General features: G+C 44.2%; 1 protein-coding gene across 1 annotated transcript; it reads right to left on the bottom strand.

Moving 5' to 3' along the window:
- Window positions 1-2,386: 2,386 nt before the first annotated feature.
- LOC138493057 (uncharacterized protein PF3D7_1120000-like) lies at window positions 2,387-3,631 on the bottom strand. Its single transcript, XM_069620285.1, has one exon. The coding sequence runs from the start codon at window positions 3,629-3,631 to the stop codon at window positions 2,387-2,389; it is 1,245 nt and encodes a 414-aa protein (XP_069476386.1).
- Between the last annotated feature and the right edge of the window lie 11,083 nt (window positions 3,632-14,714).

The following is a 14,714-nucleotide window of genomic DNA, read 5'->3' as shown; positions in this document are numbered from 1 at the left end:
ACACTATACAACATCTCATACAGACATACAATCTGAAGTTTCACTGAGTGCTTGCAATGTTCACACCACCCAAAGCATTTCCCAGCAATCAGTCTAATGCTGCATTTGCCATCTTCAAATCTAGTGGTGATAGCTTGGACTGGGTGTCATATATTCTACAATTAAAAAGAAGATGCCAGGAAAAGAAGTTATGCTACTGTGGAAAAAAGATTGAACCAGAATGTGGTGATCATTTCCTCATAGAACTTCATCTCATTTGCATTATGTCCTCTCACAGTTCTTTGTTGCGGTTTTGTTAAGTGGAACCTTTTTATGGACAACAACTTTGGGGTAAATCACTGCAGTCTCTAAGAAGAAGCAAATGACACCAGCAGTGATGCCAGTGAATAATTTAGTTGTGTACACTAAGGGAAAATAAGAATTGATGTTAGGGAAGCAATAGCTTTTGCTATTTTCCTGAGCAACTCTTGGTTGGTTTCATACAACCCATCAAGTCATTGCAAATGTTGCTGAATGTAGCATCCATCCCCAATGTTTCCCCCAGAGTTGTTATCTGGAAGACGACAGATGTTGGTGATGCGTGTCGCCTACAGAAGCTGTTCAATTGGTGCACGCACGGCATATGATTGTGCGATTGAGTCGACGCCAGTGACGCAGGTTCCTCAATGCAAGATTTATGCATTCACCAAGGAAAAGTAGCAAGTCCTGAAACAATAAATACAGGAGCGTTTAAATAGAATGCCTTCACAAATCCACCTCACTGTATGGGTGCGCTAACCTTATCCTAAATCAAACTGGTAGGATCCCCATCCTTGTGTTGATTGTCGTGATTTCACCTATATCACAGGGGCGCTCTATGAATAGGGAAAGAGAGAATGGGTGTTAAGTGCAATCTTTATAGATAAGTGGATACTCCTCACCAGGAACTCTGTAAATCAATGACTAGCTGTCAGACATGGCTACACGCACTAGGCATGAGAAATCTCAATTTATGCACAGGAACTCTGATAAAACATCCAGGGCCGGTTGGAAACTGTTGTGAAGTGCTTGTATGTGAATGAGAGACCCTGTGGTGTCATGTGGAATGTTGATGTGTGAATGCTGTAAGTGTGTTCTACCTGAGGTCAGTTAAGCCTGGGTGATGGGACCCAGTGGTTACACTTATATGTAGCTTAATGTAACTATGTAATAAAGTATATGTAAGAAGCCCAAGAAGACCCCTGAAGTTACATTATTACAGAAACCTCCCTCATGGCCCCTTCCTTTGACATTCCCATCATGCTCTTAGCTTTTTTACAGTGTTTGATTCCTGAAGTGACTCTCCGTAGACCTCAAATATGCACCCCCCTTACCTTGGCTATCTCTTTGACTTAATGTTACATGTCTAGAACCTACGTGTAAGACTAGGTGGGAGGATTTATTTCATAGCATCTCATTCCAAACCCTGCATCATTCTATGATGGCACTATTGCGTGTTCACATATGTCCTCCCTGTAGAGTTGCTATATGAAATTGCTCTTTATAAGAATAGTTAAAAAAAAATCCAAAAAAAATCATACTAGGTACCCATTAAAAGGACAATTTTTGCAAGGGTTAAAAGATTGGGTCTGTTATGTGCCAAACTTATTACGGACAAATCCTGCAAAGAAAGTTTAAAGACCAGTGTTCTTAATATTGCAGTAGGGTTAATATGCCACACTGGACGAGTAACAAAAAAGGTGATGGATTCAGTTACACAAGAAAAATGTGCTTTACAAAAGGGAAACAAAAAGGTTTCGCTCAGGACTGTGATTCGGAGTTGTTATTGAGTTGTCACCGTTAGATGTGATAAAAGTCACTCAGTACTTTGGAGAATTTTGCCTCACATTTCCCTAACACACATCCATTTTTTTACAGAGTCTTATTCAGGTCACTTCGACTGCCGTGCCCAGCTTTCTAGCAGAGCACATTTCTTTAGTCAAGGGATTTCTCAGTACACTTAGGGCTGGTGATTCAGTTACCCAACATGCAGCGTTTCTTTAGACAAATGATTTCTCGGTTTGCTATGGGACTTGTAATTCAGTTACCCAACATAGAGCATTTCTTTAGACAAATGTTCTCTTAATCCCCTATGGTACTTGGAGCTTAATATCCAAACCTACAGATTTTCTTTAGGCAAAATCTTCTATCAGTTCATTTCACAACTTGTGATGGTCAATTACCTGATCTGGTTGTTGCTGGGTACGTGGGATTTGTGACTATGTTGTCCGTCAATCAGGATATCTTTCTTATTATTAATCTGTCAAGTTGGATCAGTCTGTGTTTCTACCACTGCACTTGCATTATGCCTTGACTCTCAGTAGCTGGTCCTTACTCAGCACTGTTTGCTCTCCTTCGGGGTTGCCTGTCAACCATTTTCTGACTCTGGCGTGCACTGGATTTTCACCTGCTCCTTGTGTCTCATTATGTTCTTCTTCACCTGATCCTTGTGTCTCATTATGTTCTTCTTCACCTGATCCTTGTGTCTCATTATGTTCTTCTTCACCTGCTCCTTGTGTCTCATTATGTTCTTCTTCACCTGATCCTTGTGTCTCATTATGTTCTTCTTCACCTGCTCCTTGTGTCTCATTATGTTCTTCTTCACCTGCTCCTTGTGTCTCATTATGTTCTTATTCACCTGATCCTTGTGTCTCATTATGTTCTTCTTCACCTGCTCCTTGTGTCTCATTATGTTCTTCTTCACCTGCTCCTTGTGTCTCATTATGTTCTTCTTCACCTGAACCTTGTGTCTCATTATGTTCTTCTTCACCTGATCCTTGTGTCTCATTATGTTCTTCTTCACCTGCTCCTTGTGTCTCATTATGTTCTTCTTCACCTGCTCCTTGTGTCTCATTATGTTCTTCTTCACCTGATCCTTGTGTCTCATTATGTTCTTCTTCACCTGCTCCTTGTGTCTCATTATGTTCTTCTTCACCTGCTCCTTGTGTCTCATTATGTTCTTATTCACCTGATCCTTGTGTCTCATTATGTTCTTCTTCACCTGGTACTTGTGTCTCATTATGTTCTTCTTCACTTGCTCCTTGTGTCTCATTATGTTCTTCTTCACCTGCTCCTTGTGTCTCATTATGTTCTTCTTCACCTTGTACTTGTGTCTCATTATGTTCTTCTTCACTTGCTCCTTGTGTCTCATTATGTTCTTCTTCACCTGCTCCTTGTGTCTCATTATGTTCTTATTCACCTGATCCTTGTGTCTCATTATGTTCTTCTTCACCTGCTCCGTGTGTCTCATTATGTTCTTCTTCACCTGCTCCTTGTGTCTCATTATGTTCTTCTTCACTTGCTCCTTGTGTCTCAGTATGTTCTTCTTCACCTGCGCCTTGTGTCTCATTATGTTATTCTTCACCTGGTCCTTGTGTCTCATTGTGTTCTTCTTCACCTGCTCCTTGTGTCTCATTATGTTCTTCTTCACCTGTTCCTTGTGTCTCATTATGTTCTTCTTCACCTGCTCCTTGTGTCTCATTATGTTTTTATTCACCTGATCCTTGTGTCTCATTATGTTCTTCTTCACTTGCTCCTTGTGTCTCAGTATGTTCTTCTTCACCTGCGCCTTGTGTCTCATTATGTTCTTCTTCACCTGGTCCTTGTGTCTCATTATGTTCTTCTTCACTTGCTCCTTGTGTCTCAGTATGTTCTTCTTCTCAGGGCTTCATATTGGAAAAACCTGATTTGAAGTTTCTCTCTTTTGCCCCTGGATGTTATAGCTCTTCGCCAGGTCTTCCTGGTGCTAGTAGCCTTTTCGTTCTCCTGATCCTCCCCATTGACAGAATCTGTATCTGTCACACCATAGACCTCACAGTAGGACTGGGATGTCAGGATTCTGCCTCTGTGCATGTGCTGTACATCTCGCCCACTGCTCAACAGGTATATGCAATTCATTGCCGGCCAAAGACCATTTTCACTGATTCCGCTGATCCTGTTTTGAACCTTATGCTGGACCACAGATTGAACCACATGAATATAGCATGGCTATGTAGATGTATGTAAAGCAGGTATGGGATTCAAGCTTCCCTGCAGAAAATGTGGACACAAATGCACAATGAAAGCAAAACACATATACCTTGCTATTTTACTTGCAAATGAAAACATGAAAAGTGTGCTTAGAATAATTGTTTTGGAAATTGTTGAACATAAAAAAAGCTCTCCGAAGATACCAAACAACTATTTGAAGCTGTTAGGAAAGATTTCTTAATTGTGGGTAATTTTCCTTCCATGTGGCAACCCCTAAACTTTTTGCTGTTGTTTTCACCAGGATCTAGACTTTGCCAGAGAAGTGCAGCCTTCTGCCGCACTCCTCTGGGCTTTCGCTCCATTCTTACAGGGAAACTGACATGCCCTTAAGACAGTCAGTACCGGGAAACGTTGTTTTCCGTAGTTTCTTTATCATGTTGCAGCTTTCGCGCAACATGGCACAAGAGGGCACTGTAAGCTAAGTTACTGCTCTCTTGGGTCTCTAGTCTTCTACAGGCCCTAGATACTCTCTTTGGATTGATAATGAACGGTGCAAGTGAATCACGGATGGGACTGGTGGCAGCGATCGTTTCTTTGTGTTTTTGAGCTCCTTTTGGCGTTTAAGCACGTTTTTCACCCTTAGCCGAAAATGGTGTCCTGGCTCCCAAAATGGCCAGACCACGAGGCTCTTTGTCCTGTCCGCTGACCGTCTTGCCCCCTTTACCTTCCCCAGGTCGAGCCGACCCGGGGCCTTCCTTATTTGGGCATGTACTTTCCCGCCAACACAGATGCTTTCGCAGGCTTCTACAGGCTTTGTGTGTGCCTCCAGGATGTGGGCTGGGATGTCTGGTCCCAATACACATCCTGGGCGCCAGAGAGCCTAGGGTGGTGTGAATGCCTGGGACCTCCTTGGTCCGTGATAGGTCCAAGTATGGTGTGAGTGTTTTGTGAACAGATCTCCCATTGGGTCCCCTCCGTTTTGGCGCGAAGGGAACTGTGGATAAGAGGGGGCTGGAAACATCACTACCATGTCCATCTCCTGAGTTCTCATGAACAAAGGAATACAGGAGCCAAGTATCCTGCAACCATGAGGCTGAACAGAGGAATCGCTCGTGACCCGCTGAAGGACTGCTCCTCTGCACTGCTGTCGCTTTGTGAAACCCTTTCTACCTTGGATCGAACTAGAAGGCCTGTACTAGTACTTCGACCCTTGGAATAGTGGGAACAACTATTCTCAGCATCTTCACCATCTCCTGCACGTAAGCCTTCGGAAGTGTCTCTGGGCCATCCAGCAGACTGACCAGCCTGACCAGGAGTCTTGCTCTGTAACCGCCGTCAGGTTGTGTTGTATTACGAGTCCTTGTCACTCTCACACGATTCGTACACTTGGCATTCCCAGGTCTGAAGTGAGTAGTGTACATTTGGCTGAAATACACCCGGCCGCTCCGTTGCCCTGCTGTGGTTACAAACTGTGCAGGTTCACTGCGTTTGGGACATCCTCAGCTCAACTTCTGCTGCTGCGGAATCTACACGACGCCGAGACGTCCCCTCTCGTATCTGAACCTGCCAGCACTGAAACTGACACGGAGAAGCCTGGGTCTGCTTGCATCGGGGACCGGTGAGTAGCATCGCTAGGAACTGGTCGCCCTCCTGCAGGAGCCCATAGCTTTTCCCCGCTGTGTCTAGCAGCACGCCTTTCCGTACTCGCGATCTGCTTCTGCCCACAGTGGAAGGCTGCGCTTGAGTCGCGGAGCTCTGTTCATCTTCATTTGTTCACCGAACTAAACTGCCTGATTCCCTCGATTCCCTGCGTGTGCAGGTACCTTTGAGCACAAGGCTCCACCTTTCGTAGGGCTTGGACTTGGACTTCCTTTCAGTTAGGTGCCTCTGAAGGCCGACTGGGTCTAATTATTATTCACACTGCCTGTTTTCCTCCCCATCTAGGTGGTCTACACATTTCGTGCGTCTAACTCATTAGACTCGTTTATATTTGTATATATATTGTATTGGTTTGGTATGTGTTGGTTTACTTTAGTTTTATTGTGATTTCTCGCCACGGTCAATGTTACAAAGGCCTTGTAATAAATGTGTATATATTTTTAATATAACACCTGCTTGGAGTAATTTGTAAGTGTCCTTGCTTTGTGTGCTCATTGCAGGCTTTCAGTCACCCTCACCCCTCTTGAGACCTAGTCTTGACCGCCGCGATCACTACCCTGATTGGTCTGGCTTGTCCAGAGGTTCTTCTGAACCTCTGCCCCTCCAGGACAGAGTTCAGAAATCCGTCTTAACAGAAGCCATTGTTGATCATCAAAAATGGACTGTAAAGTTGTCAATAAAGAAAAGGTTTGATGGCTGTTATATTTTTCAAGAATCTGTTCAGCATTAGAAATTCAATTAAAATGCACTGATTAGAATACCTACACGAGGGATAAAATTGCATTAAGAATGATTTGGATGTGGGTCTAACGAGTATGAAAGATGACAGATTTAAGACATTGGGCCTCATTAAAGGTTTGATGGAGTTCATAGGAGACAATACGGAAAGGCTCTTAATTAAAACACTACAGATCTCCATATATTGGCCGCAAATAGATATATTGGTGGAGAGGTTTACTTAACCCTTTAGAAAGTCAGTGGTGATGAATACGAAGAGTTGGGATAAATTGCTCCTCTAGGCTTTCTTTGCAGTCTGTAAGACTTGTGGGCCTCCATGGGATCTACCCTTTTCGTGTTAGCATACAGAAGACAACCTCAGATCATCGTCATTGCGTTGTAAGACTGTGGTTGATGGCAGGGAGACAAAGGCAACAATACGGCCCAGTGCGTGCAGAAGGCAAGGAATGGAATGACTCAGGTCAGGGGCATAGTGCAGCAATCCTTGCTACAGTCAAAACAGAAACAAAATTGCAAAAATAACCTAAAGACCATATTGCAAGAAAAGCAGGTGGGGATCTGCTCATGTTGTTGTTACCCTGTATTGATAATAAGCTCTTGGCCAAAATGCACGAGTCCTATATAGTTAGAGAGGTTCTAGTAGAGCTTAACTTCATAGTACAGTGACCAGTTATAAAAACAACAATCTATCATGTTATTTGGTTATAAACTGCCATGGGTTTCCCCCCCCAGTGTCAAGGCCTTTTTTGGTGATTTCAGTATTTCACCATGCAAAGCCTTCTAACATTTTCTCCTTCATTAACCCCTTAAGTGCCAAGGACGAGCTATCTCGTGCTTGGCACTGGGGAGGTAATCCCAAGGACGAGATACCTCGTCCTTGGCACTTAAAGGCCCCGTTTCATGGTATTTATTTTTTTCACATTTCCTTCTGGTTTTATCCATATTTGTTTGTTGTTTTCTTTATCTGTATTTATTCACATGTATTATTTTTCTTATTAAGTTTAACTAGTATTTTTTCGCACTTTTTTCAAATCAAATCTTGAAATGAGCTCTTTAACTTTAAAGTTGCATTTTCAAAATGAATGTACATAGGAGCATGCAAAGTAAAATGCTGAATCCCGTTGAGGTGGTAATGCTGAAACACGACTGCTTACTCTTAACACCCGAAATCTCCATGAAGGTTAAAATTGTCACAGATTTTTTACTTTGCGATTCACCTTTAATGTTGTCTGGGGGTGAGGCGCAGATTAAGCGGCTGAAGTGCATACTTAGGTGGCTTTCAGTTGCTAATTTAGTGCTAAAGGTACTGAAAGCACAAACCTTCACCACCCTTCAGATGGACAATGGTCACTTCAACAGTCCATTCTCCAGTCACTGCAGATCTGACCATTACAGACCAGTGCAGAAAACGAAGAGTGAATAGAAAGTATTTGCCAGGACATCAGGTGCCCCCTCACAGACTACAGCTCTGTGTACAAAAGAAAGTCACTTTCTTGGATTACATCCTCCAAGTTGCGAGTCTGCGTGCCCTTGGTCAGCCAGGCCGGACTGACAGAATGTGAACACTTGCCCTTCACCCTGTCTGTCACTCAATAAAGACAGCAATCCTCAGATTATGTGTTGGTTTCCAGAGCCTCCAGCCATATGTCTTCTGAGTGGAACACCAAGTGGGCAAGCTGGAGAGTGCCCCAGTATGTAGCTGGGAGCAGGGCCAAAGACATTTAGGGGGGACAAGCAAAAGAAGAAGAGGTGTGTGGTTAAGTCACCTATTGCACCCTCATTGTGGGACCTCTCGGGACCAGGGAAAGCCAATAACTCTGTGATGTGGCCTCCAAGAGGCGGTACATGAAGTATTCCCCAGAGCTCCCCCAGTTTTGCCTCAGGCAATCCAATGGATCAGGAAAGAACCCTTACACTCCCCAAAGAGAAATATCCCTGATGGCACAGTAAGGAAATGGCTCAGGCAACCCCATCGCTATCCAGAGGATGGAATCGCAGGACCTGCCTTCCTGATAATAATGGGTTTAAGGATGCCGGCCGGTGCATCATTTGTGATGCTGCCCAGCCCCCTAAAACCGCACAAGTCACCTTTGTGAATAATGTGGTCTGCGCATCTCTCAAAGTAATCAAAAATGTTATTTAAAAAAAAGTGGATCCTCCGGGCATTTCGTATCTGTGTTACATTTTGATATCTGGTCTATAATATCTGATTCACAAAGCCTAGCACTGGAGTATGTCTATAGTGGAGTATGCCTGCAGTGGAGTGTGTCTGCAGTGAAGTATGTCTGCAGTGGAGTGTGTCTGCAGTGGGGTATGTCTGCAGTGGGGTGTGCCTGCACCTTATTAGAGCTAGTCATGTGAAGATATAATTCAGAAATAGCCGCTCAAAGGCGTCTTAGAGATGTTTGAGGCTTTCCAGATCTGCTGCAGGTTCAGGCTTTGTGAAGTAGATATCAAAGATGCTCATAGGAATCTCCTCATTGGCTTCAGTGAAGGTCACGTGAACCTGCCACCTCTGTTATAAAGATATTTGCATGGAGTAGATTTGGACTTGACGACCCTTGCTTTTACTCCACTGATTCTGCAGCTCTGATAAAGGCCTTTCATTGTTATGAATTAAGTATTAAACCCTACTGCTCTGGTTTTTCCTAATTATAGCTGATTAATTAAACTTAGCTTCTGATTCTCTTGTAAAGGACAGTGTGATGCTTTTAAGAGTTTGCGCCTGAGGCCATTTTACAGAGACTTTGCAACAGTGCAGGTGCAGCTTGCACAAGGTCAAACATTGCCCTGCTGCAAACAAACAAGCACATTGGGCCAGATTCTCGAAAGATTTTTTGGCGCAAGTAAAGGGATGCATGTGTGCATCTCATCACATGCACCAACAAAACTGTTGCCCAGTTCTGAAAGGGCACCTGAATGTGCACATCAAAGACACGCACATTCGATGCCCTTTCCCACCCGCTTTGCATATTTGCGCAAGTAAGGGGCGTTTCTGCGCATTTCAATGTGCATCCTGAATTCAGAAAATGGATGCGCTTTGAAACATAAAGAAATTAATCGAATTACTCTGTGGGGGATGCACAATGCTTTTTGCATTAATCAGAACAACAGTGGCATGATCTGCTACTGTCCCAGTTGCATATCTATCCCTCAAATTGGGATAGCAATGGTTTTCCTGCTGTCCCAGTTGCATATCTATCCCTCAAATTGGGATAGCAATGGTTTTCCTGCTGTCCCAATTGCATATCTATCCCTCAAATAGGGGTAGCAATGGTTTTCCTGCTGTCCCAATTGCATATCTATCCCTCAAATAGGGATAGCAATGGTTTTCCTTTACATTTCGCAATGGCAGTCTCCTTGAAATGCACAGGTCACCTTTCAGAATAAAGATAAAGTGACCCACACATTTTTTAACCAAGCACACATTAATCCTCTCTGCTTTTTTTTTTAATTTGCATTGCCTTCTGAGAATCTGCGTCCTTCTCTCAATGCATTTTTTCACCTGGTCAAAGAATTAAATGACATGGGCAAGTGGCGACGTAGCAGAAAAAATGTTTTACAAAAATATGGTTTTTGCACTAAGGCAATTTGTGCCCCAGAGCTAATGGCAGTTGCATTGATGAAAGATTTCTATAATGCTGCCCCAGATACGGTAAATCTACATGGTGATGGCAACCTCAGCCAACTATAATTTCCGCAGCGGAGACTAGGAACAGAGTAGAGGTTAAAGAGCGAGGTGGATTCACTGCTGAAATATCTGGGAGCAACTCTGGGTCTCGGTAAATGAGGGGCTGCTGTCTAAAGCGAGATGCCAAGAGACAGGGACCCCCAGAGACTGTCGCAATTGGCATGAAAATTGGGCAACAGAGCAGACAACTCAAAAGCGAACAGGAGAATCAATCAGACATGCAAGGAAGTCAAGCAAACTGAGCTGCAGACCTTGCAGACCTTGCAATGTACATGCAGAGCCAAGAAAAGGTGCAGCTGAGCAACACTGAAGGGAAATAGACTAATGGAAGAAGGCGGGGAACAGAATGGGCAGAATTACGCGGGAATGAGTCATGTGAAACTGATGCCACCCTTCTGCTGCACCAGCACTGGGCTAAATCGCTCGCCTGCAGGAAGGGACACTTTGGGCCTCATTACACGGTAGGCGGTGAGCCATGGCGCTATTAGCGCCATGGCTCATGCCGGTAAAATACCGGCACCGCCTTGGCGGAAAGGGGATTTACCGCCCCATCCCAAGGTTGGAGGGGCGGTAAATCCCCCTTCCACCATTGCCCTTCCCCATTCCCATTTCTGCCCCATAGGGCTCAATGGGAATGGGGAAGGCGCTAATTACGGCACCGCAATTTAGCGGTGCCGTTATTAGCTCCGAGGTCCCTTAGCGGGTTGGTATTTAACGCCTGCAAAAAGCAGGCGTTAAAACTCCAACCCGCTAAGGGACATCGTAGTAAGGCAGCAGGGATTTACCGGTACCGGTATTTTACCGGTACCGGTAAATCCCTACCGCCTACCGTGTAATGAGGCCCTTTGATATACTTTTCTTCATCCAATAATATCTCAATGGTTGGTCAGGCGTGACCCTTGCGTGGAAGCCCCTGAAAGCTTTCTCAGTAACTCTTTTAGAAGGAGCTATTATTAGATACAAGGTAGGGGTTGATGGTCAATGGGTACCAGACTAATGGAAGCAATCGGTACCCATCCCTCTTCCTGGCCACATTCCTTACTATATGAAGGCAGACTTCCTGCCCAGAGTAATACCACAAAATCCTTTGAAATATTAGATGATCCTGTCAAGGGACAGAAGTCCAGCTCTCCCCTGCCCTACTTCTGTGTGTTCAGACAGAGACTCAACAAGAAGGCTGGTGGACGGCTGGTAGTCAAGGGGTACAAGCTAGTGGGTCATTAAAAAAACAATATATGACAAGAATAAGGGCCGTGCTGTAGCAGGCACTATTTTCCTTTCAATCAAGAGATGCATCTACGCTTTTGAATAAATTCTTCAGCAATGGAGCCATGCTGTTGCAGGCAGAATTGCAGTGTTAGAGGACTAGGTGTGCAGTTGAGGACCCTTAATTGTGGGCACAGACACTGGAAAGTTACCCCCTGATGGTGGGTGCCTCGCTGTTGCGGGCGCCAGGAGGTGACGAGAGTGGTGGGGGGGGAATATGCACAAGGTGCTTCACCATTGTGGCCACCATAGACACATGAGAGTGGGAGTCGACGTGGAGGAGACAGCGTTTAGAGGGCTCTAGACCGCCAGCGCTACAGAGCACATCCAGCAACTCAAAGCTGGGAAGTGCATAGATTACACCCCGGGGACAGAGATAGTTCTGAATAAAGGATCCCCACGCGAACAAATGGATCGTGACACGATTGGGGGAAATCCCAATAGTCATTGAATAGTGATACAGCTCACAAGCAGACTCCACAGAAATTACATTTCTTGACTTTTTAATAAAATGTGGATACAAGTAGAAGCCACCGCCTGTCTCCACTGTGACACGGCACGCGGAAGTGTTTACATATAACAGGTTAATTTTACACGAAAGGACCAAAAAGAGGGTCTCATGCCTGAGTGTACCCTTATATATTCGCACAATAGAGGACTCAGGTTGATCGGTTCTATGGGGGATATTGTAGTCAAATATCTAATTTAGAGTTTGGGTTCGCCCTCTTGTGAGGTACTTGCGATTGCCAGATTCCTCCCATGCCAGGCCAAGTCTTCAATCAATTTAATAGGAAAAGGATACAAAGTAATCGCCCCAAGTCACAGAACTGGACCTTCTCTAGTGGCAGCTCGAATGGAAGCAATAACAGCATAGCAAGCACGAGTAATGTTACCAATAACCAACTTAATCAAAATGCTCCCTCAGCACCCCAATTTTCTCATCGGGGACAAGGAAAAACCAGAAACAGAGGAAGAGGACAGTGGCAAGCACCCTGGCAGAACCAATCACCACGGGTGACACACAGCAGAGGACGAGGACAGACATCAACGGCCCCCTAAAAAGTGCACTTAAGAAAAAGACAGTCACATGGTCTAATGAGGACACTAACCCAACATATGGCAGACAAGAGACCCCACAAAGATCCAGCACGAGTGTAGTCCAAACAAGTATCAATCCAAATCCTAACAGCAATGATCTAAGACCTCCAAAACAGCCATGGGAAAAATCCCTAGTAATGAACTTCTCCAATCATAGACTGACTAAAGACCAATGTGACCTTCTGGAAAAAGGGCTCTCCTTTGTCCCTACCACTACACATGATCCATTTCAAACTCGAATTGAAGTAGCACAACTAGTCCGTAAAATCAGACTGAAACAATACTTTGGCAACATCACCTACACAGAATCAGAAAAGAGTGCAACCAACCTCAGGGGGAAATCCACCTTCTATCCACCCCCACATGGAATAACTCTGGAATCTATAACCTTTGAAAAAGCGTTACTTAAAAAGATCGAAGAACTGGAGAAAGAACAGCCAGGAACATTTAACAGCATCTCCAAAAAAGAAAGACTGGCATTACAAGCACTGGCTGACAATGAGCAAATAATGATTAAACCAGCTGACAAAGGTGGACCTATAGTACTTCTAGATATACAGGACTACAACCGAATGATACAAACACTGCTAGAAGAACGAACAAGCTATAGGCAATTGGGAAAAGAAGACCCGACGGAAGATATTAAACAACTGATCATACCGATTCTGGAAGAAGCCCTGGCAGAAGGTCACATCAGTACAAAAGAGTATGACTTCTTGAACCCAAAAATGCCAAGGAGACCAGCCTTTTATGCCCTATCTAAAGTCCATAAGGGTATCACACCAATTCCCGGAAGACCCATAGTGTCAGGTATAGGCTCCATCCTGCAAACACTGAATTTGTTGACTTTTTCCTAAGACCTAAAGTGAGAGAAATGAAATCACATCTGAAGGATACCACTGCGGTCCTCCGGTTGCTTAAGGATTTCCCCTTTGACACAGAAGGCCAACTACTTGTCACTTTGGACATTGAGTCATTATATACTATACTAAGATTCCACAAATGGCAACCTTACAAGTTATCGAAAAGATTCTTAGAGATACGACCCCACCACTCAAAACGCCTATTAATCTTATCATGCAGCTTGCTGAGATTGCCTTGACAAAAAATTATTTCATGTACGAAACTTCATTCTTCGAACAAATATCGGGCACTGCGATGGGTGCGACCTTTGCGCCAAGCCTGGCGAACCTATATGTAGCGGATTTTGAAGAGAAAACCATCTACCCCACCACTAACCCATGGGGCACACATATACATTTTTGGAAGAGATACATCGATGATGTCCTGATGATATTCCAAGGCAATGAACAAGAACGTACTATCTTTCTCACCTGGCTTAATGAACAGAATCCTTTTCTCACTTTCTCTGAAACACACAGTAAAACATCTGTTCACTTTTTAGATCTGGATCTGGAGATAAGAAACAATCAAATAAACACCAATGTATATAACAAAACCACAGACAGAAACTCTCTTTTGAAATATACAAGCTACCACCCATCCAGCCTGAGAAACAGTTTACCCTTTGGACAATTCCTTAGGTACCGGAGGAATTGCTCAACGCTGCAGGCTTATGAAGAACAGTCAGGCCAACTGTGCTACAAACCTCAGGACTGTGGCTATCCGAAGCACACGATAAAAAGAGCTAGAAAAAGAGCAAAAAATGTCCCACAAGACACCACGTTAGAACAACACCTGAGAGAAAAAGAACAAGAGGAGAAAATAACTGCCGTCTTCAGCTTCTCACCATTAACTAATAAAATCAAGAAAGAAGTGATTAAACTGTGGCCGCTCCTGAATGTAGGCGAGTCCAATTTAGAGCGACCAAGATTTGCGATAAAACGAGGCAAGAATCTTTGAGATTCTCTCATCCACACCTACACAGAACCAAGGGAGCCCATCACAAATACTGGAACCAGGCAAAACCCACGGGACATGCCCCATGCGGTTCCTGCAGTGCCTGTACAGGATCTACCAGAACTACTTCCATTAACATCGGCTGGCACTACCCATGGATTCAGAAATATTTCACAAATTGTAACAGTAAGAACGTCATATATCTGATCACCTGCCCCTGTGGTAAGCGATATGTGGGCATGACTACTCGGTCTATTAAAATCAGATTGGCCGAACATCGATCATGCATCCTCACCAAAAAATTGACTGCCCCCATGGTCACTCACTTCGTAGAATACGAACATGAAGCGATGGACTTTAAATGGACTATTATTGAAAAAATCAATGTCCCGAAACGGGGGGGAAACATTCATGA

The sequence above is a fragment of the Ambystoma mexicanum genome, chromosome 10, assembly GCF_040938575.1.
Source record: "Ambystoma mexicanum isolate Mex_15411 chromosome 10, UKY_AmexF1_1, whole genome shotgun sequence".
Lineage (NCBI taxonomy): Eukaryota > Metazoa > Chordata > Amphibia > Caudata > Ambystomatidae > Ambystoma > Ambystoma mexicanum.
The sequence above is the reverse complement of the archived record's forward strand: the minus strand, read 5'-3'. Positions and strand labels throughout refer to the sequence as shown.